Source organism: Panthera leo, chromosome E1, assembly GCF_018350215.1.
Source record: "Panthera leo isolate Ple1 chromosome E1, P.leo_Ple1_pat1.1, whole genome shotgun sequence".
In the NCBI taxonomy this organism is placed as follows: Eukaryota; Metazoa; Chordata; class Mammalia; order Carnivora; family Felidae; genus Panthera; species Panthera leo.
Genome location: NC_056692.1, coordinates 30,753,662 through 30,780,933, shown reverse-complemented (window position 1 = coordinate 30,780,933; position 27,272 = coordinate 30,753,662). Strand labels below are relative to the sequence as shown.

General features: G+C 42.2%; 1 protein-coding gene across 3 annotated transcripts; it reads right to left on the bottom strand.

Annotated features, from left to right (window-relative positions):
• Window positions 1–799: 799 nt before the first annotated feature.
• Window positions 800–26,627, bottom strand: MMD (monocyte to macrophage differentiation associated). Of its 3 annotated transcripts, none has more exons than XM_042915139.1 (8): window positions 26,403–26,627; window positions 18,895–18,976; window positions 15,415–15,575; window positions 12,447–12,521; window positions 10,596–10,697; window positions 8,693–8,762; window positions 2,552–2,686; window positions 800–1,660 (listed from the first exon to the last, which is right to left on the bottom strand). In XM_042915139.1, the coding sequence occupies exons 1-8, from the start codon at window positions 26,426–26,428 to the stop codon at window positions 1,580–1,582; spliced, it is 732 nt and encodes a 243-aa protein (XP_042771073.1). In that variant the 5' UTR covers window positions 26,429–26,627; the 3' UTR covers window positions 800–1,579. The 3 variants fall into 3 exon arrangements, with proteins under 3 accessions (XP_042771073.1, XP_042771071.1, XP_042771072.1); XM_042915137.1 differs by lacking the exon at window positions 26,403–26,627 and adding an exon at window positions 21,521–22,033; XM_042915138.1 differs by lacking the exons at window positions 12,447–12,521; window positions 26,403–26,627 and adding an exon at window positions 21,521–23,192.
• Between the last annotated feature and the right edge of the window lie 645 nt (window positions 26,628–27,272).

Here is a 27,272-nt window from a genome sequence, read left to right as displayed (position 1 = left end):
CTTCAGAAAATAATTTTAGGCTGAGGATACTGATCAGGAAGGTAGAGAGCACAGGAGTGGGTGGATGCTCTAGAAACAGATGAGGTTACCCTGGTGGGACTAGGGGACAGAATTATAGGGAATAATAATGTTTCAAGATACTTGGTCTTCAAGATTAGGTTTGATGGAGGGTTGCCTGAGGGTCTACTGAGGCTCTAAACTGCATGAATAGTGTTTTCTTTCCCATGGCCATTGCAGATGAATTTTCAGTTCAAGTTTCTTGACTGGTTTGTTTTTGCTGGCTTTGAAAATGCAGTGGTGTATGGTGAGTAGGAGGCTTTGGAACCAGAGGGACCTGTGTGCCTGTCCCAGCTCCCTGACTCTGGGGAAGGAGTTGAACCTCTCTGACGCTGCACTGTGGAAAAGGGAGTGAGCTCGGACATTCACACACTTGTTTGCGATATGATGTAGGTTTGGTTGCTTATATAAAAGTGTGTAACCTCAGCCTTGCAATGTATTCCATAAGCTAAACCAAAAGACTTCTCTTCGTAAAGATACATCATTTATAAAATTTACAATCTTTAGCATATTTTAAAGTGAAACGTGTGCTGATTTTAATGTTTGAGCTGGCTCTGGCATTTCAATGATTAAAAAGTGGGCTAGAAAGTTCTAGAGGACAGGGCACATTTGTTTCTCTTTTCATCCTGACTTTTCAAAAGAAAAAGAAAAAAGGTGAGTATACAGATTACAACGCTAGATGAGCTCAAGCTCTCAAAAATGCATTATCATCTCCACAGTCATCTAATTCAGAGACAGTGGAACAAATCCAAGTAACAAGTTTATTCTAGTCTACAGCACAATTTTTTACATACATTTTAGTGGTTTTGACAGTGTTACTTTTGAGCAGACTTTAAATTCACAAAAGTTAATATATTAAAAACAGAATACACACAAAACCACAGGCATCAGGATGGTCAGAATCATGCAGGTAGGGGTGGTCTGGTTGGTGTTATCACTGGGCGCCTTGCCTGTTTAAGAATTCACCAGCAAATACCAGTTCTTCCCAAATGAGAGAGTTCTACATATGCACACCCAAAATAAACCCTCTTTTGAAGCCGCATCAGTACAAAACTTCAATGAGTAAGCCTAAATGTTTCATCAAACCAACTATTCCACTGATCAAAACCAGTACTTGCAAACAGTCAATACCAGCACCATTCTAAAGGCAAGGTTATTTCATTTATTAAAACACCAACAGGAGATTAATAAACAAAGCAACTAAGGTTAATCTTAATATAAGACACTGAGGGCAAAAACCAAAAATGATATATTAAATACCACTCCACTGAGCTAGGATATAACCCATGAACTACAGGTGCATGGGTTTCTATCTGTCAAACAATGCTTTTAGATATTTTGCTACGGAAAAGAAAAAAAGTAAATCAGGAGATGCAGGGGAAAGATAGGAATGTGAATTTGTGCATCTAGTTCCACAATTGAAAATGAGTACCAAACTGATAATAGTAAGCTAAGTGACAGTGACTTAACTGACGGGCACCAAGCAGGCAGTACCACTATTCACTGTAATTCATAACACTCTTCAGGAGTCTCGCGTGGATGGCCCCTCCAATAATACCATCGTAACACAGACATGAATGCTCATCCACTGTTGAAAGGGACCCTGAAGAACACATAGCAAAGGCATAGAGAAAAAGTTGAGTCCTTTGAAAAAGTTAATGATATCAAAATACTTTTCTATCACTGGTAAACCAAACGAGGTCAAGTATATGGCCCAAAGCAGCATGGAATTCAGAGTCAGAGGTTGGCAGAAAAGTTTGGAAAACCGCAGTTTTTAAAAATTGGCAATTTCTCTATGCTTAATAAAACTATCAGAAGAGGTATAATGTTTGTTCATTTGTGGAATGTTGACAGCTTGCTGCAAAAATTCACATGAATGAGGAACCGCAGAGATGCGCTTCGATGAAATATTCTTTAAAAATTTACAAAAAACGAAACTTTCTATTTAAAAAATAACCATGTTATGCCAAGATGAAACATGGTAAAAGTAGTGTAGGTTCTGTCCATGATTCTTCACACAGCTAATGGGAAGGTGATAGAAACAATTTTCTCGTAAAAAGGAAGCTTTGTTATTGCACTGACTTTTACAACCTGACCTAGTAATTTAGAAAAATTATGTAGTAAAATCTGTAAAATTAAAATACAAAATTCTGTTTTGTAAACATCAGTTGGCCAAGTCTATCCAGAGTCCTTCATGATAGTGGAATGGAATGAATAATTAATTCACTACCTTATTTATCTGCTGTGAAGAGGGAAATTCCAGAACACAGCTTTTATACTTTCACAGTAATTATATTCAAAAGATATAAATGAAGTCAGTGCAGTTGTCTTTGTTTGTCTTTTTCCCTCTGTGCAACCTTCGGCTCTTACCCCACTCCCAAGTGCCATAATTGAAATAATACTGGTTTTGAGACCTAGTACAGATTGGTCATAAATGTCGCATAAAGTCTGTAGGACTGCGATAAAGGTATTTCCAAATGGCATAGTAATGTACCGCAGCTGCCGTGGCCACAAACAGGTGCCAGATGGCATGGGCAAATGGAATGATGCCATCACTCTTGAAGAACACAACTCCCAGGCAATAAATTAAGCCCCCACAGGCAAGTTCGTGAAGTCCATCAGTGTTATTCTGTCAACAGAGGAAAAAGAGAAAGAGGTTTTGATGTTACTCGATGTGACAAACTAAAGAGATAATTGCAATTCCCCCTGAGCCTGCTGATTTTCTAGACAATGAAGTAGCTGCACAGGCTGAATCCCGGTCCGTAATCATGAACTTAACTTAAAAGCCTCTCATCCATCAACCTGGATTTACCCTGGGGGTTGACCATCTTGGACCGGAGCAAGCAGTCGGGTTATGGGACCCACACTCTACTCATCTACAGCATGTTGAAGCAGATTACAATCACATCCAGACATGGGAATTCATTTTAATAAAGTATAATCCTTGGCTTTCATCTTCTCCTTTAAGAGCTTTCTTCCCTACTAAGGCACGGCCACACCACTCCATTTAGAATTTACATCTGGGCCCGGGGTTTCACTTCCCTTATCCTCCTCAAACGCTGGACCACACCGATTCCTTTTCTGAGACTCCCCCCTGCTTGTGTGAGCTTACAGCTTCCTTATGGCTGACACAGGAAATCAGGGCTACATGTGACCTCGGAGATCAGAGAGCGTTTAAGGATAACATACTTCCTAACCTTCTACATGTTGCCAGGCCTTTTTGTCTGTGAGCCTGGGCGTTTCTTAGCTTAGCAGGAAGTTTTGTGCTTTAACATAAAAAAGAGAATTTTTAGGTTGCTCTTGGTTTTCCAAGACCTCAGCCCATCTTCAAAATTAAACTGGTCTGTGTGAATGAGGGAAAGAGAACAGAGGCAGGGTTTGGTGGAGGTGCGGGGCGGGGCGGGGGGCGGGGGGGTGGATTGATGAAACAAGTCGGTCCCCTGGATTCCTGAGGACTAGGAATAGAAAAGTCTCAGGTTCTGCAAGATGGTGGAAACCTAAGCCAGATTGTGGCGAGGCCCTGGAAAGGGACAGGTGTGTGGGTGTCCCAGAGGCCTGGGCACTGATGACTGCAACCTTGTGAGCCCTGGAGCCTTGGACTGCAGCCAAGTCCAGCAGGGAGCGTGGGAAAGCTCTAATGCAGCCACCAACGTGAAGGGGCCCCATGTGCCTAGACAGTGGCAGCAATGGACAACCATGAGCCAAGAACCAGGCATGAGGACCCAGGGCCACAGATGAGGATCAGTCCTTTCTTCAAAGTTCACATAAGCCCCCTGGTTTTTGTAGGATCAAAAGATGGGGAAGGAGCCAACCCAAATCGACTGATTCCAGATTTTTCATTAACCTTGGTAAGATGGAAAGTCAGCCAGATTGATTTTTATCAGAACAAACAAAAAAAAACAAAACAAAAAAATTCCAATACCACACATTTATCATTTCCTAAAGGTTACAAAGCAATTAATATCCATTAATTATACAAAATCCTCTGGTATGTGCATTAGGGGCATTTTTTTTTCTAGAAAGTATTCATCACATTTTTAAGGAGGCATATAATTCCTAAACAGTAAAAGCCACTCATCTAACATAACACAACCTCCTCATTTTAGAGATGAAGAGAGTAAAACCAGAGGAATGAAGTAGCCTGAACAAAGTCATAGAGCTGGTCACTGCCCAAAAGATACCACTCTTCTTTTCTTTCTGCTAAAACAATAAGCGTGAGACCAAGCCAAGTATACAGGTTGGTTCTGACATAACATTCTGTTAAAGATAGCTCCCTAAGACACCAAATTTATCAACTTTCAAAGAACCAGAACATAGTTAATCCTAAAACACATTTTCATCATGACCCATGTCATTACTTTGTTACAGCAGGCACTGTTTGAAGCATTTCCATATATTTACTCAGTTAATCTTCACAACCCTAAATTAGGTACTATTATCCCAACTTTACAGATGAGAAAACTAAAACACAGAGAGGTTTCATAATTTGCTCAAGGCCACATAGTTTTTAAGTGTCAGAATGGGGTTTGAATCAAGGCAGTCTGGTTCCTGAGCTTATATTCTTTTGGGGCTTATATTCTTTTGGGGAGGTGGGGTGGGTGGGTGGGTGGGAGGGATGGGTCATTTTTTTGATTGATGATTAATTTACAGGGTGTAATGCATAAATACTACATGAACACCATGGGTTTTGATAAATGCATACACCTAGCTAACCCATACTCCTATCAAGATAGATAACTACCCCAACACCCCCTCCCAATCCTGGACAATCTCTTTCACCTAGGTAACCATTATTCTTACTGCATTAACACAGACCAAATCTGTTTTAGACTTCACATAAATGGAATTATAATGTATGTACATTTTTATGTCTGTTTTTTTGTATTTGTGAGATTCCTGCATGTGCTTATGTATATCAATCATTCCTTCCTTTTTACCACTTAGCATTCCCTTGATTTATTTATTATAATTTGTTTATCAATTCTTCCCATCTGGGGCTTATGGAGGTCTTTCTGTATATGTTTTCATTTCTGATGGGTAGTACCTATTGAGTCATAAGTTTATGCTTAATTTTATAATAAACTGCTAAACAATTTTCCAAATAGTTATACCATTTTATACTCCCCTGAACAATGAATTAGGGCTCCAGTTATTTCACATCTTTGCTAGAATTTGGTGTTGTCAGTCTTTTTGATTTTAACAGTTCTACGGGATATATTCTAGTAGCACACTGAGGTTTTAATTTTCATTTCCAGGATGACTAATGGTGTTGGGCACTTTTTCAAGGGCCTACTGGATACTTGAGTACATTTCTTTGTGAAGTGCCTGTTCAAGTGTTTTACTCATTTTTATAGGACTGACTATTACTCATTTGGAGTGTTTTATATATTTCATATACATGTCTTTTACCAGATACATATAGAGAAAGCAACTGCTGTATTTTCCCCCAGCCTGTAGCATGTCTATGCATTTTCAAGTTCATGGATCTCTTCTTTTGCAGTATCTAATCTGTTAAACCCTCCAATGAATTTTTTTCTTAACATATCATTTTCAAATCTAGAATTTCCACTCGGTTCCTTTTTTATAGTTCCATATCTTTTCTGAGATTCTTCATTTGTTTACTCATTATGTTTGGAAGTCCTTGTATGTAAAATTTCAACATCTCTGTCCTCTTTGGATCTGTTTCTATCGACTTGTTTTTCCTTAGGTGTGTGGTGTCACCTTTTCTTGCTTCTTGTTTATCTACTAATCTTTGTTTGAATAAATGGACGCAAGCTGTTGGGAGTACAGATTCTGTGGTCTTCCTTTTAGGAATGTTGAGTTTTGTTCTGTAGGCAGTTTATGTACAGAGGATCAGGTATATTTGTTGTGGCAATTCCAGGGCAGTCCTCACTCTAGACCTAGAGCAGTTCTCCTAAGACACGAAGGTCACCTTTCTAGGTTCGGCTGAACACCTGAATTGTTCAGCATGGCCACTCTGGCTGGTTGGACCCTGACATCTTCCAGCACCAGGCACCTCTGGAATCTCTACCTATCTCACAGCTTTCCAATAGCTACTCTTGACCTGGGCATGCAGAGTCTTGCCCTGTGCAAATCCAGCTTAGTATCTGGGCAAGGATTCAGGGAAACCCCTTTGTAGATTTCCGGAGATGCCTCTCTATGAAGCTCCCTCCTTTCCAGGATCCTACCCCAAAACTGCAGCAGGCTCAGTAGCTGAAATGCTGATTTCTGTTTCTTCCACGCTGACTGCTGCTTTCTGGCTCCCCTTTCTTTTGTCGCAGTTTGGAAAGTGTCCCCAGGGAGAAAACTGGGGCGAATTTGAGGCTCATCTTTTGGTTTCTGTTCCCTCAAGGAATACAGTCCTGTGTCTGGAGTCCAATACCAAGAAACAGTTGTTTCATCTACTTTTTCCAGTTTTATATCATTCTTTATGGCATAAGAATAAGTCATTTGATTCTGACCAGAACCAAAGCTTAGAGTGTCCAGTCTTACTGTTGTTAGTTCACATGGCTTATGAGTTTCTTTTTGATCTGGTCTCTGTCTAGCTCTCCAGCTTTATCACAAGACTTGTGCTACCTGCACACTTACCTGCCTCATGCCCAGAGGCACAAACAGGTGCACACCCTCATGTTCCAAACAATGAACTACTTTCAATTCTTCAAAGGTGTTAGTGCTTTCTCCTCTCAGGGCTCCCTTCATGCTACATTCTTTCCTCTTCCACTTGTATCATCCTTACTATCTCTAGGCCCTTTTTTGTCTTTATGAATCAGCTTGAACACCATTTCCTCTGGTGCTTGGCTCATGTGCTCCCACAGCAGCCTACACTTTCCCCAAAGACATAAAAACTTCATGAGAGTTTCTTATTGAACATGAATTGTAGTTTCCTGCTTGGTGCTAAGGTCTATGGGGGGAAATGCGAGGATCATCCTGTTTGGCTATCATAAACATTAGTCACTGACTACTGTACAACTTGTGAAAATGCCAAGATTTAGGCTAGTAAAAATACTGGAGAAACCTGCTCTTATGGTAGCCAGAGGGAATTTATTTGATGTCCTACTCTAGTGATTAGTAACCTACACATACAGACCTTGCTTAAACTGTTTTGGGTGTCCTGATTTGCCCTCCAACGAGATGGCCTGCAAGGCAGATTTTCTCATTTCCATTATTCATCTCCTTCCCCTCACTACTCCCTGTTACCTTTACCAGCTAAACTATATGGATTTCTAATGCTAGGTAATTATTAAAGCTACCATAAAGCTCTTTAATCCTAAAGAAACACAACTTGTGACATTCTCATAAGACGTATTACCGAAAACAGCAAGCAAACCTGTAATTCCTAAACCTTTAACAGGTATTTTGGTGACCAGGGCAGGAGCTATGTACATTCTTATAATATGCCCATGAGCTCAGGAGTGAAATGGTAGACACAAGTCTTCTGACCTCTATAGACTGAGAAAAGAATTCAAACTGGACACAGTGTGAGTTCCTTAATTAACAACATAGTGGCTGATGCCAAACAGTGTAGAGCGTAGGATACTGGAGCTGATGGCACTAAGCTAATGGCACAAAGTAACCAGTTGGATGGGATCACAAGGCCACAATGCTGTTTTTCTTTCAGATTGACAGAGGGGTGCCCAGGTGGTTCGGTCAGTTAAGATCTGCTCTCGATTTCAGTTTGGGTCACGATCTCATAGTTCACGAGTTTGAGCCCTGCATCGGGCTCTGCACTGGCAATGTGGACCATGCTTGGAATTCTTTCTCTCTTCCCCTCCCAGACTCGAGCTGTCTCTCTCTCTCAAAATAAATAAATAAACTTAAAAAAAAAAAATTAACAGATAGGGCCGCCCGGGCAGCTTGGTTGGTTAAGCATCCAACTTCGGCTCAGGTCATGACCTCATGGTTCATGGGTTTGAGTCCTGCGTCAGGCTCTGTGCTGACAGCTCAGAGCCTGGAGCCCGCTTCGGATTCTGTGTCTCCCTCTCTCTCTGCCCTCCCCTGCTCGTAATCTCTCTCTCTCAAAAATAAATATTAAAAAAAAAAATAAAAGAAATTTTCAAGCAAAGTTAAAATAAAAAAGCACTTTTCTAAGAAACAGAAATAATTTGACTTAAAACCAAGTGAAAGGAAAGTAAAAGTGAAGACTTTTGGGAAATATTAAATAAAATGTTCACACAACTGGGCTCTTCTGGTCCCTCTAATTCTTAGGATTTAAAAAGTCAGTAATTTATAGTTTTTTCATTTTAAGACATAAAAAAATTTACCCTCTTCTGTGGATTTAGGGTTAAGACACCATTTCGGGCAGAAATACCCCTCCACCCATAACCTCATGGGTTATGGTTATGGTTATCCAAAAGATAACATAACCCATGAGGTTATCCAAAGAAACACATACAGAAGATTACCATATGGAAAGAAACACACTTCAGTGTAGAACTTCTCCAAACTCCAAACAGTAGCTAAAACAGATTGTTGGCGCTTTGCTATTTACATACTTTTTCTTTGGAGTCTCTAATTAATGGACATGTCATAATTTCAGAAAGAAAAACTACATATCGTATCTATACACACATGAAGAATCCCAGCAGTTAAAAAGGAAATTAGGTGAAATAACTAAAATTATGAAGCCATTTCTTACCATTGATGTCACCACCAAAGCTGGAGAAAACCCCATTGTGAGATAGAAAAAGAGCTCAACCACCTTATACCTGCAGGATAGAAAGGCAGTTCATTTTATGTATTCCTATAATACCTAGTCCAGTCCCATACCAGCTTTCCCTTTTTTCTTTTGAAAGAGAAATGCAAAGTCTTCAACTATCCCAATGAACCGTATTTTCCCAGTAGACCATTAGGGCTCTGATTAAAACACTATAGTTGAGTGACAGTGAACTAGCATTCCTCTCAGGACTGAAATGGCATCAAACTCCATTAGCAACTTGGAAAATGTTTTCTGCCAAAAGGAGTTACTGTTGCATCCAATCCACCATGCATTTTCCGGCTTCCAATCTCCCAGCGTTTGCCCTCATTACTGCCCCAATCCACAGCTACAAGAAGCTGAAATTATCATGATGGACAGGACAGGGATGCCATATGGGGCCAGGTTTATCAGTGGCGGAGGGGCAGGAGCCCTAAGGAATGAAGAGCATGTAGTTTTCTGTCTCTTTATTTTTCATCTGCACAAACTCCCAACTTGTAAGGCTCATCCCATGAGGCTACAGAATGTCCGAAAACACTAAAAAATATACTCCGCTGAAATTTAACTTGCATTTCAGCCTAATCAAAGGAGGCTCTACGTTCCCTGGAGGCAGGGGCCAAATTTCATTTATGTTTGGATGTGCAAAGCCTACCACAGTGCCTGGCACTTTAGGCACTCCCTAATATCTGCCCAACCGAACGGCCATAGGTGACTCACATCTCATTCTCCATGTTTTATACTCAAGAGTCCACCATGAAGTAAACTTATCAGGGACCTGGGGAAGAATGGGTTTGTGGGTTTGCTTTACATTAGGAAGCCTGGAATAGGAGAAAAGATAGTTGTTTTACTCTACTTTCTATTTGATCCAAGGATATAAGTTAGGGGTTCGGGCCCAAGAAGCAAACCGTTCTCTTGGATTTATATACACTACATAACACCACTCAGAATTGCTAATTGTAGTAAAAAATGCATTTAAGTGAATTTCAAAGTCAGAAGTTAGTGAAAACTACCATTTTCTTCTGAAAAGAGAAAATAACTTAATACTTTGTGATAAACACAACATGTTCGATTCTGAGAGCCATTCTGCCAACAACAACAGGTAAGCTAATAAACTGTACTCAAAGACAATGATTTCATGCTTGTGGGTTTCTCCAATTCAGGCATCTGAAGTAATGAAAAGAGCCATGGAACAAGAACTAGGACACTTGGGTCCTAATTCTACATGAATCGCTAATTTGATGCACATCCTAAATGTTCTCATTTTTTTTTTTCTTAACCATGAGGCAGGAATAGATGACTTTGAAGGTCTCCTCTAGAGCCATCATGCTAAATCTCAATAGGCTTTCCTTTTTATATTGCTTCACATTTCTGACTATGGGCAATGAATAATGGGTTAAAAAATGTGCCCTGTGATTAGGATGCCTCTACAAATATCCCCTTTCTCAGGGAAGCTTAGTTTGGAACATCTTCTGGGTTCCTGTCTAGATAAGTGTTGTTCTTATCTGTTATCTTCAATCTTCATAGAAAGCTTGAGAAGCAATTACTTTTCTCATGGGCTAAGCGTAGATTACAGAGAATAAGGCTAAGTTCGCTGATAAGGCCAGTCACCTGAGGATTGTCCCTCAACTGCTTCCTGTCACACGTGTGCCATTCAGTTCTTTCCACAGCAATCTGTCTACCAACAACGAATACCAAATGGTTTCAAAGATTTGTTAAAAGCAATATATATTCTATTTATGTATTTCTACTATTTTGAAGTGCAAATATAAAGCAAATTATGTTGTAATGTCGATAAAATTTAGGCAGTTAATTTTTAAACTATCAAATGTAAATTACGTTCTCTTACTTTTCATGGTAGAGAAATACATAAATGGTTCCTCCAGCTGCCATGAGCCAGATAAACCAACGCATATGAGATGCCAGGGGTCCAAGTTCACGGAGATTTAACCTAAAAAATGTAAACATGACAACAAAGAACAGAAGTGATAAATGAAGGGAATTCACAGGACCCGTGTTTTCCTCTAGGCCTGAAAACTGGGGGAACAAGCGCTAGCATAAAACCGGGAGGAAAAGGCATCCAACATGCCACGGAAGTATTCAGGCAGTTTGGGCAAAGTTAATAACGATAAAATTGTCAGTCGACCTTTAAGACTTCGAATTGTTCCACTGTGGTTTAAAAACAGAACCAGCTAAAAGGAGGTATGAAGTGAGTCCCATCACACCTGTGATGCCTGACTTGCCTTATGAGGCAGACTGCTGTCAGATTAGCTCAATTCTGATAATGTATCTGCAAGCGGACCGCTTACAGAGCTTAATGAGAACCCTGAACAAAATCCTGAGCCAGGATCACATACCCACAGCGGATACCTAATACACAGACCAAGTACCTGCATTACCAATCTCTCGGCCAAGAGAGAACATGAATTAGCCCAACGTATGTTATGAAAGACATTTTGTCAGAATTTTAACTGTGGACTCTTGTAAAGCTTGAGTTTTAAGATGCTGCAAATTCATTTGTACTCATTTCATATTAAGAATGGACACGAGAAGAAAACCAAACGTTATTCTGATTGGCTACGGCTACGAAACGATTATTTCCAGATGGAAAAGGCACCACCTGCCTATTGAAAACTACATGAAAACAAGTTCCTTACTGTAATATTTGATTCCTCAGCCAACTTTAAAAAATTTTATGTACTTAAATTGGGGAGCACTTCTCCAAAGCCTGTAACTGTTCTCGCTCCAATATGATACAGACCTATAATTTAGTGACAAGTATTAGAGAGGGAACACACTTTTTACTCCAACAGACAATTAGGTTTCTTTTTAATGATGGATGCTGCGTAAGTCAGAATGTAGAGGCCTGTTGTTTCTAGTGACCCTAGCAGTTCATGGCACAACATGAATTTCTGAGTGTTTAAAACTGGATCATGTCTTCGTAGAGGGAATCGAATGTTCCTTTAATTTAGGTTTCAAGGCAACAACAGATTCTACCTCATCTGTACCAAAAGAGCAGAAAGATAAAAAGAAAAAAAAAAAATGAAGAGAATACTAGGTATATATTTTTTTAATATATCATTTAAAAAAAAATAATCTGTATGCCCAGTGTGGGGCTTAAACTCACAGCCCTGAGGTCAAAAGTCACACGCTCCACCCACTGCGCCAGAATACTAGATATTTTAAACAGCTAATTTGTTTAGTTCTTCTACTCATATAAGCTAAAGAAGTAAGACATGTACTCCATATATAGTAGCTACCGTGCTGTGAAGTGAATTGAAAACGGTAAATTTCAAAAGCGAGCTTGTTTTCCTCACACGTATTTACAGATTTCCACTTAAACAATTAGATGTCCAAGTATTATGAACAGCAGCAAAAGCAGAAAAAGAATGTGGAAAGCAAGGGTGACAGATTTCAAAAGACAGAATGCTACCTACGAACAAGTTCTTAGCGCTTCCTCTTGAATAACCCAGTGCCAGGTATGTATTCTGAACAGCAGTAACATTCTCCCCTTAAAATCTGCAATCTGACCCAAGTAAATAAAAAATTTAAAAAAGCATGTATGCATGTGTACTGGCAGGGGGTGGGGTGGGGGGCATATGCATGGGGGCTGGGGCAGGGACCCGAGGAAGGGAGGGAAGGGGGACAGAAATTCTATCCCCAAAACGCTACCTTCAAAAATACAAAGAAGGTATCTTACCATGGAGCGTAAGAAGCAGCAATGAAGAAATAAATAACCATTCTATCACACATGTGAAAACAATGTTCCACTGTCCTAGTGGGGGAAAAACAAGTTAGCAAGTTTTCAGAAAAGTTTCAGACTGGCAGCATGGGTTATCACTCCACCGTGTTGTAATTTCCATTCCTGTTCTAGTTCCTTGGGGCAGTTATAACTTGGCTTTCAAAGGTATTTTTAATATTATGAAGCCACAAGTAAAAGCTTTACATTACTCTTAAGCTTGCACATGCGATACTCACCATATTTGAGATAGAGTAATCAGGAACTCCAAAGTGGTTAAAAAACAAACAAACAAAACCTGTCTTTTCTGAGGTTTTCCGTTTCTTTTAGAGCCTATGTAACTGAGAAAGAAAACTCCTCGAGGGCAGACCACCCCTCAACCCCTGTCATAGTGCAGGATGTGAAGGGGTTTTTCATGCCTTTTTAGAATACCTTCAAAGAATGTTTCACTTCAAATAGCTTAATGTAGATGATACGTTGTAATAAAGGAAATTCAGAAACTAACTTAGGAACAACAATGACAAAAACAAAAACAAATAAACAAAAAATTAAGAGGCATATTTGCTGCAAGCAGGTAGCCACCTGGATTTCTAAATGAGTTCCTCCTTCCAAAACTGAAAATTCAGGACGTGTACAAAGATCTGGCTCACTGAGGTCTAGTCCCCGAATGGATTAGACAGAACCTGCCCTTTACTGAAGTGATTTAAAAGTGTGAATGCACTGCATCGTCTTGAATCCATTTTCAGTGTCCAAGTGGTGAGAGCTGTGATTTGGTGGAGTGCTACTGTTACATTTTGCCTCACCACACACACAATGTCGACCAAAGCAAGTTGAGGACGTTTTAGTCACGGTTAGCGTTAGTCATGTTAGTGAAGGCAAAATCATTTAGGTCACGGGTCTCAAAGGCTTACACTACATTAATGCTTCTCAAACTTGACTGCGTATCACCATCACCTGGGGAGCTTATAAAATAGTCACAAACTCCAGTCCAGAAGATTGTAATGTGTAAAAGGGCTAGAACATGGGGTAGGGGATGGAGGGAAGAGAAGAGTCTTATTATTATTATTTTATTTTATTTTTTTAACTCTTTGGATGATTGTGATTCCTAGCCAGGTCTGAGGCCTTTCTGATTCTGCTCTCTAGATTATTAGGCTCTTGTTACAGAAGGTAAAGTCAGACCTGTAATGTTATTCAAGATCCATGACCGGCTTCTCTGACCCTTACTCTCCACACAGGGAAAATAGACATAACAACATTTCTATCATAGAGTGTGTGTGAGCATTAAATGAGATCACGTGGACCATGTGTTCATTAGCATAGTATCTAGCACATAGTAGGTACTCAATAAATGCTCATTCCCTTGCCTTTATAAATTAAGGCTATATTTGGATCTATAAAAAAATTAAGACAGAGCAAAAATCCACACGTGGCTTATGATTCTAGCAGTGCTATTTCAAGGTTCAAGAGAGCCTGGTTTCTGTTACACCTTCTTCTCCGGCCCCTGGGAGGGAGCCCTGAATACTCAAGTATGCATCTACAACTCTTTATTGATTCAGAAGTCTAGACATCAAAGCCAAGACAGCCGAGACAACCACAGGCACTGGGTTGTGCCAGGACAATAACGAAGTGCTCTGGCCTCTGATCTCTGTGACAGTGTGTGCTGGAGAGACAGGTACTTTTGGGGCTCTCTTGTGAGTATGCCTCAGCAAGCCCTCATGATCCGATGCTGTGGTTTCATTTTTGGCCCAAGGAACTGCCACCTTCTAGGCAAAGGTGGCCGGCTGGTAACTGTAAGCAGTACTGAGAAGGGTGTGGTGAAAAACTCCTCAGGACTGGGAGTCAGAGGTCTGGGATGATCAGACACTGCTGGGGGTCACTGACCTGGGCAAGGTAGACCACTTCTAAGCCTCAGTGTCCCTTGGTGAAAATTAAGGCGTCTGGATTAATGACCCCTAAGAATCCTTCCTGCTATGAAACTATGACTCCACACATAAGGAGACCGGTAATCATCTCATGAACCTCAAACCCTGTTCTTAAATACTGGATTGTCTGAATGTTTGAGATTTTTTTCTTTGGACATTCTGTAAAACCGAAAGCTATATTCTATTATTTTAAAGCACTCTAAGTCTGCTTGGAATACTCCTTTTCTGAGAAGTGTTGTGCTTTGGGGTTGTACAGAATCTATTCCATAAGCAACTAAATGGTGTGCTGCATCTTTTGTATTCCCCCAAATTAATCCTTCACCCAGAGGAGGAATGCTTTTATGTCCTCGTTGGGAGGCTAACGGGCTTGGTATGGTTTGGAAAGTACCTGATAGCTAATTGTAGCAAAATCTGTGAACTCTGTTTGAACAGATACACAGCACCCAATTCTGGAAGCTGAACTTTGCAAGACAATAAACCCAAACTGTAGCAAATCTCCTTACATTACAAAGTCCTGGTCATTTGCAATTTTCAGATGATTTTGGCATGCACTGTCTCATTCACCTATCACAGAACCCTGCGAGTCAGGCATTGTTAGTCTCATTTTAGTAATGAAGACAGAGGTTCCGTGGGGTCAGGGGACTTCCAAAAGGGTAAGTGGCAGGGCTGGACTGACTCCAAGTTCACTGTACTCTGTCACTACCCCACAGCTGCTGCGCTCTTAGGGCATCCTTGGCGCACCCGACAACATTAAGAGGTCTCAGGATTCCACATTGTAAGTCCTGGGGAAACAGTGCGGTTTTGTCGGCGGCTTCTGAGAAAGGCCAGCTTTCTTAGATACATATGGGGGGCCTCAGAGTATGTCCAATCCATAGGAAATTTCCCGAATACAAGGCAAGAAGACATCTAGCTCCTCTACTGCTTCAACCTGACGAAACATGCCAGTACAGGAGGCTAACCTGAGTCGACTATTCTGATCTGTTGAAATAGCGTGCTATCCACGGTACCTTAAGTGGCTCTTTTTCCATGATACAATGTGAAATACTGTGGAAACAATGAAGAGGGCACAGAGGCCCATTCCATAAATCCATGCAGTTATCTTTTCCCAGCAGTCGTCAGACAGCCGATGGAGGAGGGCACTGCCCACAATGGCCGGAACAATGAGGAACTGAGGGAAAGGCAAAGAAAAGTAAATATCCTGGGTTTTCCTAAATTGAGACCTTTGTTAAAAATACACAGGTTTAGCAGGGACAATTTTAGAAAGATAATTTTAAACATTTGCCTCTCCTGGATAATCCTCACCAGAGCCACACTGAGTTGTCAGCTATGGCTGCTCAGGGCCCAGGAACCGTGCCCACCAGCAGGTACTGAAGTCAGTGGTAAAAGATGTGACATTACTCAGTTGTTGCAAAGCAGATGTTCTTTATCCTGATTTCATCACGGAAGAACAGATTTCATCCTATTGTCTAATGTGATTTTGAGTAGGTACTTCAAATATTCAAATGCCAAGCATACACCCAGATTTCCCAGGGAGGTCTTGCTTTTAAATGTTCTTTCCTATTTCCCCCATGAACTACTGACATGTCAATATTTCAGCAAAGGGTTAAGGCAATGAATCGAGTCAATAAGTATCCTAATGCGCACACACCACACACACACACACACATCAACTGTGCAAGTCATATGTCCCGATTTTTAGTTTGGATCATTCCACCAATTTGGGAACTACTGCAAAGTGAAAGCATTTTTGGGTTATTTCATTTTTAATAGCACCTTTCAAGTAAGCAAGGGTAATCCACTCTCCTCTCATCTACTCGAGTAATTTTAAGAAATCAGAACCTTACAGGGATTTTTCTTTCCTGTACCATAGTTTACACTCCACATGGACACCGATTTCAATGTCTGTCGTAGGAGTATGAGTATGACTAGTGAATTTTTTTCTTTTAAAGACTCCATCTTTTTAGAGACGTTGTAGGTTCTCAGTAAAATTGAAGAGGAGCAAACATTTTATATTAATACACATCCTCAGGAAAAAATAAACTACTTTATTAGATATTAGAGTACACGTACCTGGCAAAGAATGCAAAATTTAGCAATCTTCTCTCCACACCCCCATCACCTACTTTTGCCCTCTTCCAACAAAAATATCCTATCCCCTAGATAAGATCAGCACTAAATATTCAAATGCTGAAGTTTTCACTGGCCCAGACAGTATGAGAAAAATCAAAGACAAAAAGGTAAGTTCTTCATAAGACAGAACTTCATTTTTTCTGAGATTATGTCCTTTCTACTTTTTCATGTTAAAATACCCTCTCTTTAAATAAAATGATGATGATGGAAGAAATGTTACTGCTCTCTGAAATTCAAAAATTAGGGATACAGTTTAGTAAAGTTTAATAAGGTGACATTTCTCTTCTAAAAAATTAACATGGAGGTTTTGTCAGTTTTTCCCTTTGTTTTTTACAAGTATTCCTTAACTTATGACATACCCAGAAGACACAAGGGACCAATCCGGTCCATCTCTAGCAAATAATATTCCTAGAGGTGAACTGTGCATCTCTATAGCCAAACTATGATATTTAAGTAGTTTAAGTGCTCGATATAATGCTAAGTAAAAAACACTTCATTGATTACTTTTATTGATCAGTGGTATGGAAATTATCAAGGCACTATACCTGTAACTTTCATCAGTGTTTTGTAATTGGTAAATAGAAAAAAATAATGGATATATATTGGAGCAATGAGTGAAGGAACAGGCCACATAAATTATTATTCAGGCTTTTATATTCCTTATATCCTAATCTTGCCCTAGATTTACATACACACATACAAGCACACAACTTTTTCTTATGGGTCTATGGACAATTATCTTCAGAAGTAATAATTTACTTTTAGCTGTTAAATTCATCGAACATCTGGTCAAGAATAAAAGCTGGACATCCTGCAGGTTTGGGAGACAATCAAATTAGGTGTGCATTCTTTAGTCCAAGTTGGTACTCTAAACATTTTGGCCCTCTGGTGAAAGCTCACTTTACATAAGTGTGTCACTAAAGTGAAGACAGGGGTCACATCAAGTCTAGAGAATTCCACTGAATCTTTCCTGTTCCCCAGAAGCGAAGCCATGGGTCTAAGGAGACTGTCCACTAGAGAGGTTACGCCAAATTTCATTATTGAAGCTCTTCTACAGAATCCAGGGCAAGCATGTCAGCTAGTAATTTTTCTCATTAACTAGATTCAAGCATATTAATTATTTAAATAAAAGTCTTTTTAGCACCTAAGGCACAAGGACGTTCAGTGATAAATGAAGATGATGTCTCAGTATTAAGTAATATGTGAATTCCATCATTACAGTACATAAAACCAATGCTTTATAAACTTTGATTTATGCTAAGGAATGACCAAATGGTGTTGTTCTATTAGATTATAAAGGAGTCCACTGGAAACCACAAAGTTTATTTGGGGGTTATTTGGCATCATTGTTTTGTTACAGAAAATACTAGAACTATTCTTTGGGGAAGATTAAAGACATGAAAAGGCACAACTGGAATTCAGGCAAATTTAATTCTTAAGACATATGTATGTAACCTATGTATTGTACTAACGTTGTCTAAAATAATTACATTAGCCTATTCTAAACACTGGTCATGAAAGGATTAAATTGGCCTCCTTCTCTATTTCGTATCTTCAGACTATGCAGCCACAATCTTTCCTTCAAAAGTCTCACTAAATGCAACTTTCAAAGGGAATAATGAAGCCATAGATAAAAGGAAATTCACAATGACACAAGAAAATGTCAATAATACGTTAACAGGAAAACCATGAAAATACATGTTCCTGAACACAGCACACAAGTAGAAGAAATGTACCAAAGTGTTAATTTATGTCTGGGTAGTTTTGTTTTTCTTATATATTCTTCAATATTTTATAAGTTTTTTATAATGAGCATGTTTTGCTTTTTAAGGAAAAAAAAAGTTCACTAAGAATTTAGGGATCAAATCAGCTTTTCCTTCAAGATGTGGAATAATATGGGCACTGCAGAGGTTGGGACGGTGTGCCTACCTGTTTCAAGGGATCATTTAGTAAGAAAAAGCACCCTTTTCATCAAAACCGTCAACTCTCCTGGCCACACGAACACAGCGGATTGTCTTGAAAGGGTGAGTCACTTCATTTCAGAGGTGACAGTCCTCATAAATTAGTTTTCTTTGGTTTTCCCATAACTAGAGTACTTACTACTATTGCTCTTTTAAGGAAGATCTTGTCAGAGAAAGTCAGTTTAGGACGGACATTGCTGACTGTAGATCAGAGCACTCAACGCGTTCGACATGTTCACAGTTTCTGGTAACATGACCCAGCACTGATATCCTGAGAGCAAAGGTCACAGAGGTAGGCACATCCAACTAACTGGGCTGAGGGGACTAAAGATAATAGCCCGCCCTCCCACCGGGGCCCTTTGGGAAGGATGCAAAAGGCAGACAACGCATACTCACTGCATGCGTGTAACAGTTAGCAGCATGTTCGTAACAGGTTGGTTTGTAGCGGCCATTGGCTGGGGCCCGGTGGTTCATGAACCTGTCCAAACAAAAAGACATCACGTGAAAAAGCTCAAAGCGTGTGAAGAACAATGGGGAAGGCTGCCAATATTGTTTGGTCCATTCTAATTGCAGAGGGGACTGCTGGAAATACCTAGTTACGGGAACAAAAACAAAGCCACCAAACAGGTGTAAACTGAGCCAACAACCATGATCTGAAAGCAAATGCCTTAGTTCACTGGATTAAGTATTCTTTCAGTTTAGTCAAAAGAAAAACCTTCTACCAACCAAAAGCAAATAGAAACCCTATCCACCCCCTTCAACTCATACCCCACCCCCATGCTAAAAAAAATTACAAAGAAAAAAAAGGCACAACCAAATCTTAAATCTTAGGGGAAAAAAACAAGGGAATTTTTCTTAACTTTAAATGCCTGTAACTTCCATTCGATGAAAAGGGACACAATACAAGGTTTCAATTTTCTCTCTCAAAATGCATAAACCTTTATACATGTCGATCTTTACACGCTACATTCCACAATTAGCAGGCCCATCCAACTGGTTTCCCTATATTGTATTACCTGTGCCAGCACAGAGAGCTTAAATAAATGATGCTGGGCTGTGTCTAGGCTGCCTAAACAAGAGATATGTTTTTACCTGCATTCTTCCTGAATTAAAAGTTTGCTTCCAAATCCAAATATATGACTACTACCTGATACTCTGGCTATACAATTCAGACATACTTGGGGCGCCTGGGTGGCTTAGTCAGTTAAGTGTTGGACTTCAGCTCAGCTCATGATTTTATGGTTCGTGGTCCGAGCCCCGCATCAGGCTCCTCGCTGAAAGTGCGGAACATGCTTGGGATTCTCTTTCTTCCTCTCTCTGCCACCCCCCCCCCACCCCAAGTAAATAAACTTAAAAAAAACAAACATATACACACAAATATGTGTATGTATCTAAATACCAATATCTGTTATACATATAGACACATACCCACATTCCACACTTCCCTTTGGGCCAACTCTGTGGAAACAAGTGCACAGTGAAAACCATGAAGCATTCTTCCACTTCAGTGTGTAGGTGAGGCTCTCCCCAAATCCAACCCACACCCATGCCATGTTTTCTGAGGGATGCTGGTTTATTCTGTCTGTTCTGTTGGAAAAGGGGAGATGTAAATTCAGGCAGATAAAGCGGCTGCCTGAAAGAAGCAGATGCAGAGAAACCAACAGAGGTAAAAGAACCCCAACAGCACGCAGGTCTCAGAGGCGCCACTGCATTCCTGGGCTTGGAGCCTGCAAGATGTCAACAGCCTTTGCACTATAAATTATCCTTTTGCTTCAGCTAGTTTAAGATGGGGGAGGGGGGAGATTTTGTTATTTGCCACTAATGAGTTCTGACTAGTCACACCTTATTAATCGCCATGATGAAAAATGGTACCAGGCTGAACCAAACGGCAGAGCCAGGATGCCAAAAATTGGCTGAAGCACATGGTCAAGGCATCCTAATCAGTGCCTGGCTTAGGAACAAAAGACTAGCATTTTCTCCCTGAATTAAAAGGGCCTGTTATCCTTAGAGCAAATAAATAAAAAAGAAGACAGCAGTTCCTGTTAACCCAATACAGAGTTCAGATGGAAAATCCACTGGGGAATGAATTTGGGACAGTGAAGATATTTCACTTGCACCACCAATGAGTTAGTTATCTAACTCGTGTGCAGAATATGTACGGATTGAATGGAATTCGCCAGATGGTCTGAAAACTGTTTAACAGAAACGTGCAGTTAACAGCTTCAGATTTTATCCAAGACATTCTCGCACATACATAAATAAATCTTTTTCTCCCCTGATAATCCTTTAAATAATTTTACTAATTTCCTAAGGGGCAAGAGTGTTGCTACAGAGCTGTTATTAGTAAAGGGGAAAATAATTGCACTCTTGGGAAGAATGCTTTCAAAGTGTCCCAAGCATTCAAGGATCTACCTCATCATTACCCCGAGACATAACAGAGCTGTAAATCGCATAACCTATTAGGAATCATATATATATATATATATATATATATATATATATATATATATATACATACACACACATATTTTCAATATTTATCTTGAGAGAGCACCTGTGAGAGTGGGGGAGGGGAAAGAGGGAGCGAGAATCCCATCCCAAGCAGGCTCCATGTTGTCAGCATGGACATGGGGCTCAATCCCATGAACCATGAGATCATGACCTGCGCTGAAATCAAGAGTCTGATGCTTAACGGACTGAGCCACCCGGGTGCCCCCCTATTAGTAATTTTAAAGGGTAAAGAACAAGATGGTGGAGGGTAGATTGAGAGTGTTCTGTTTAGGGTGCAGTAAGTAGGGTTTGTCTACCCACCACCAGGCTGAGGACTAAAATAGCAATTTATATCTCTGGCAGCCCAATCTAAAAATAGTCAAGCCATTACACAGCAACAGGGATAGACTTTCACATTTTCTCCTAAAAGCAAAGAAGCTGGGTGGCCATGTTTATGACAGCTTAGTCCCTGCCCACCCGGAATCACTCAGGGTAAAAATAAACTCGTAAGTTGTAGAGAAAAATATCCCACCCATGTAACTTCAGGTAGTCTCTCATGGACAGAGCCAGATTTGCTTCTAAGACCAGCGAAGAGCAAGTCTGCGAGGAGCCCATCACTGTCTGGGGCTCAGTGAAAACCATGGCACAACATGTTCTGCTGGGAAATTGACAGTGCAATTTGTCCATTTGTCTCTGATCTGGCGGGGTACAATCAAGCCTCCAACATAGCCTCCTGAAGAAATCGTTCCTAAGACCTAAATGGAAAGGCAGAAGTAAAATGTAAATCAACGCCCACACAAGGAACCTATTCTATTCTCTTCCTCCAAAAAGAATGAGAAAGGTCCTCAAGTGTTATGGAAAACAGTGCCCATTTATGGAAGCTGCCTCTACTTCAGGCAGAGTAACCCTAGAAGAGAGTTTCCAGAGTGTTTTACTGGGTTTGAGGGAGGGCGATTTAATCCTGGGTGTGGGAACCACACTTCTATAAAGTTTTTAGTCACGTTTGTTCACTCATCTCCTCACTTCAACACTCTCTCTCGCTTCTCCCTTACTCAGGGAGAAAGGTGACAAAATTTCAAAACTCTGGAGAGAAAGAACAGATAGCCCAAAGCACTGGGCCTTCTGAGAGACTAGATCCGCATCTCATCTGTAGATCTCTGAGGCCCAAGGTCAAATCCCAGAAGCTGTCTTTGATTCCTAGGTGTTCCCCATTCTCCAAATACAAGTGTTGTCAATACCACTTCCAAGTATATTCCAGATCAGCCTACTCTAGACAGTTCCACAGACCCCACCTTACATCAAGACATCGACCTCTCTGATCTATAAAACACAAATCTCTTCATCAGTCTCCCTACTTGTCCCCCCATATACTGTCTTCTTCATTTGGCAGCCACAATAGTCTATGAAAACCAGATCATAGCACACACCCCAACTCTAGCTTAAAACCTGACTTTGGTGGCCTGGGCCCCACCACTGCTGCAGCCTCCAGGTGCCACCTTCCTCCCACTTTCCACCCTCCAGCTACACCACCTCCTCTCTGCTCCTTAAAACACCAAGGTCTTGTCTGGCTCAGGGCGTTTGTGTTTGCTGTTTATTTCTGCCTCTGACGTTCTTCTCCAGAAGGTTCAACCTTCCTCACCTGTCAAGCTCAGCTCAAGTGTCAGCTCCTCAGAGGTTTTCCTGACCATCCTACCTAAAGTATCATTTCAGCCCTCCCCACCCCACCAGGACCCTTAACAAAATTAGTAAAAATTGGGCTTTTTTTCCCCACTTTTGTATTTTTTATTTCATCTTTCCCCATGGTAATGTGAATTCCACGAAGCCCTTCTTGTTTACCATTTCTTTCCAATCCCAAGCACAATGCCCAGCTTACTATTGGAACTTGGTAAGTGTTGAGTGAATAAATAGAAATTCTGGCTGTCGCTTAACTATTTTGTCTTAATCGAGAGGTATCCCCTTGTCAGTTAGTTTCACTGGGGATCCAACAGGCTATGTATGTAAATAAAGAGAAATAGGCAGTTTTAGGGCCAAAAGAACCTTAAGTCTCATGAAAAGGCAAAGACCACGGACGTTCCAAGGGCTCTTTCAACATCACTTGACGGAGCAACGTAAGGCAACCCCGACACACAGCACCTTATTATTAGCCAGTTTATGCGTGAGCGTGGTGTGGTGTTCAGGAATAGTGTCCACTGCCAGAGGTGATGATAGTGGTAGAAGGCATTTAGTTTAATTATTGAATAAGAGAGAGGCATATATATAAGAAGACTACTCCATGCCTGTAATTCAGTGTTCTGAGAACATATTTAAAAATAAAAAATAAAATAAAATTTAAAAAAAGGCAACAGGCTGTCCTGGAAGACATCCTAATGCTCACGAATCAGGTACTTTACCAGGTTATCAGATCACAAGGCTGGGGCTGGGGAAAGGAGCATCCTTCTTGGATTTTCAGTAGCAAGGCTGGAGAAAGGGGTATATATACCAACACAATACAGTTGAGGCTCTGTGGACCCTCAGCCTCAGCGCTTTACACACGGATGCTGTGGTGTGGGCAGGGAGACAGAAACAGGCGAACCGGCAGCAGTGGGTGGTGGAGAGGGACAAAACACTGAGTTGAAATAAATGGGTCTGCCCTTTCCCAGCCATGTGATTTTGGCAAGTTCCCTTTTACTCTCTAGCTCGATTTGCTCTTCCATTAAATGGGTATAACATTTATCTTCCAGGGTTAGAGTTGAGAAGGAGACGAGTAATATGCAAATACCCAGCCACTGCCTGGCACAAGTAAGTACTCAATAAATGTTAGCAGCTATTCTGATCAGTCAGGGATGCTGCCATAGGGAGAAAATGACTCTGGGTGGGGGGGAGGGTGTGGAGTGAGACTCAAATGTGGAAGATATGCTCTGTGTCCCAGTGGCACTTTTCATATCCTAAACTTTTTGAGAAGCCATGCATGCATAAAACCCTCCGCTTAGCACAGTGGGCTACACTTCCTTACAGCCTTCTTCTGCGGAAATGGCAGAACCATAGAAGTTTATCCAAAGCCACAATGACCACCAAGTTTCTATTAAGAACAAACCAGCAAGGTGTTCATTTCTTGTAATTTAGGCACAGCCACAAACTACAGCCTAATGAAATGTTTTTACTGCAATCAAATGCTCTTCAAGGGAGTACCGATAAATCTATCTGGGGAAGCAGACACATGCATTCAAAGACAGTATGTCCTTCCCTCCAGTTTTTCTGTAACTTACCTGCCTATAACTTTTCTGAATGCTCAAAAGATATATAATGGACAATGCTCTAAGGGGTGATGAATAGCACTCTCAACATTTTAATGTTGTAGACCACAAAAACCAGGATTTTTCTTAAATTAATTTGTATTTGCAGGCTTCATAACCAAGTACAAATTTATCCTTAGAAATGGCTTTCCAGTCTAGTCTGTAATAGAAAAACAAGCAATTACGTGATCATTCAATCTTCAGAGAAAATCAGGGTAGGTGTAGATGCCATCCAAAAAATATATGTTAAATATCCATTCCTATTGTGCAGTCACTGAGAAAATTACAAAGTCTATGCCACACCAAAAGAAAATACCTCTAGTTTTCATTTTTAAATGAAAGAAGTGGAGTGCAAAATCACATTACTACATTGATAATAAGGGCTGGATAAATTAGCATCCAGCAAAAAGTAGTTCAACCAACTGAGATAGTGGGATCCTAAATGAAGGTGTTTTTTTTTTTTTTTCTTTTCATTTTTCTGAAGATTTGTTTTAATGTTTGGGCAAAAAAAAGGGGGGGCTTTTTTTTTCTTTCTAAAGGAGAATTCAAATGACAGGAAAGAAATACAAATTCAATCAAATAAGGAAGGGTAATTTCACAGAATATTTCCACTGTTCTCTGAAAACAGGAAGAGCACAAGATGTGCAAAGAAGTAAAACCAAATCAAACAAACCACATGCACAGGGCTTTACCAATCATGTCTGAATGCAGGTTCCTTTCTCCCTTAAGACCCCTCCAATCTTCATTCCTGACTTCAGTTCTAAAGCCAGACATCATGGTTCTTTTTTGCCTTTAGAAGCACTGATACCATGTTCCCACCCGGGGAATATTGCCAGGCATTCAACACCCTGAGTGATGAGCAATATTCAGAAGTTAATCCAAATCTTCAAACTGATTCACCCTTCTAATGGCACAGTCCACCCCAACTCTTCCTATGCATTTTTGGCTCCTTTACCTTTGAGGCCTGGGGGGAGGAATGAGAGAAGCATAATGGGTGAGTGGGCATGGGAATACTAGGGGGTTGGAAAGAAAAAAAAAAAAAGTACAGTTTGAAATTCTGAAATAAAAGGCAACGTCTAAAACCTCAACAATAACCTCCTTGGAGGATTTCATGCATTCCTTGTCTTCTTTCAAATTCCCATGACTGCACACCAAGCTTGCCTGCTAGTGAAGGTCTGGGAATGGGGCCATGGCTGACAGATTCAGACAAAGGATGGAGAGTGAAACACAGGGGAGATGAACTTTCACCCACTTAAACGAAGAAGAATTAGAAAAAAAGCCCAGAGCTTCCTCTCGGAACCATGGGCCAGCCCCCATCCATGGCTAAATGGCAGACACCCGAGTCGGGATTAAGGCCACGGTGCCTCCCTAGGCTGGCGTTCCCACCAGCCCTCCAGTGAATGAGCTGCCGGCCAACCTTCCGGTGGCGCCTCCTCGGTTCCTCCTCCTCGTTTCCTAACACAGGCGCCTCAAAGCAGCTCTTACCACCCGAATGCTAACTTGCCCCTTCGCAGTGCCCAACACAGCACCGCCCTTGGACGCTAAGCCAGCAAGCTCAGAGAACCAGCAAGGCCCGGACCTGGCTGGGCAAGGCTAACCCAGTGGAGCATGCCTCAGTTTCCCTGTTGCTAGGACCGATCACAGACAAAGCACTAAAACGCCCAGCACCCCGGTTTACGACAAATCAAACTGCAGGGCGCAGCGGCTACCCGACCCCTGTTCCGCGCGCCCCGGGAGCCCCCCCCACGCTGGGGATTTGGGGTGGAGGCCACAGCCGGGGTTGGCGGAACCGGGGTCGGCGTCTGCGGCTGCGGTTTGGGTCCATAGAGCAAGGCACGAGCACTTGCCGGGATGGGGGTCGGCAGGATGCAGTCGGGTGCGCAGTGGAATCCCCTGGGAGGAGGGCAGGCTCGGGGTTCGGGGTCCGGGAACCCGGGTCAGGCACGAGATCCCGATGCTGGGAGGAAGGGGATCGCCCAGGGACGGCAGGGCGGGGAATCCCCGGGGAGCTGGTCCCCGGCCAAGGCGCGGGATCCGCGGGGGGATGGATCCAGGTGAGGAGCTGGGACCCACGCCGGACGAGGCGGGATCGGGGACCCGCTGCCGGCACGGCCGGCGGGGCAGGGGCGCCATCCCTCTCACCGCTGGAATCGATTCTTGAACCGCATTGATCCTCCGCTCCTCCTCGGGGGCCGGGAGCTCCGTCTCGTCTGCGCCGGCGGCAGGGCGCGCGGCCCTCATGGGCTTGGGCTGCTCCGGAGGCCGCCCGCGTGCCCGGCGGACCGCTCGGCGGGGCAGGCTGGAGTGGGCCAGGCCGGGGGTCGGGACAGGGTCGGGGCCAGACCGGGCGGCTGGGGGCGGGAGGGAGGCCGCTTAAACGGCCCCCGCGCCTCCCGCCTCCCGCCTCCCGCCTCCCGGCTCCTCCGCCCCCGGGCACCCGCGCCCCGCCCCGGAGCCCGGCTCCACCCCTGCCCGCTCCGCCGGCCTGCGTGCGCCCGCGGCCGCCAGCGCGTCACCGAGCCGGACGGCCAATCAGCACCCGGAGCGGCGCGGCGGCAAAGCTGCCATTCATCCCGCAGGGCCCGGGCGGAGGGGCGGGGCCTCGCGGCTGGGGGCGGGGCCTCGCGGCGGAGGGGCGGGCTTAGGGGGAGAGGAGGAGGGCTGGAAGGGCGGCGCTCTCCTCGAAGGGGTCGAGGTGGACCAGGTAAAGCAAAGGGGCAGAGGGGAGAGGAGGAGAAATTGCGAAGGAGAGGATGGACGAAGACTCTTCAAAGCTGCTGTGAAGAAAATAGCAGCAAACAAGGACTTCTGTCTGCGTTCTAGTCCTGGCTGTGTGTCATTCATTCATTCTTCACATTCATTTCTCCATAGCTCCATTCATTTATTCCTGCACCATTTTGAGAGCCAGCTCTTGCTACTGTGCGAGGCTCCAGGGCAGAGTTAAAAACCTTTCCTTGTGTGCCATGTGAGAAGGTTGGTATCCCTAAGAAACGCTGAGATTAAATGAGAACC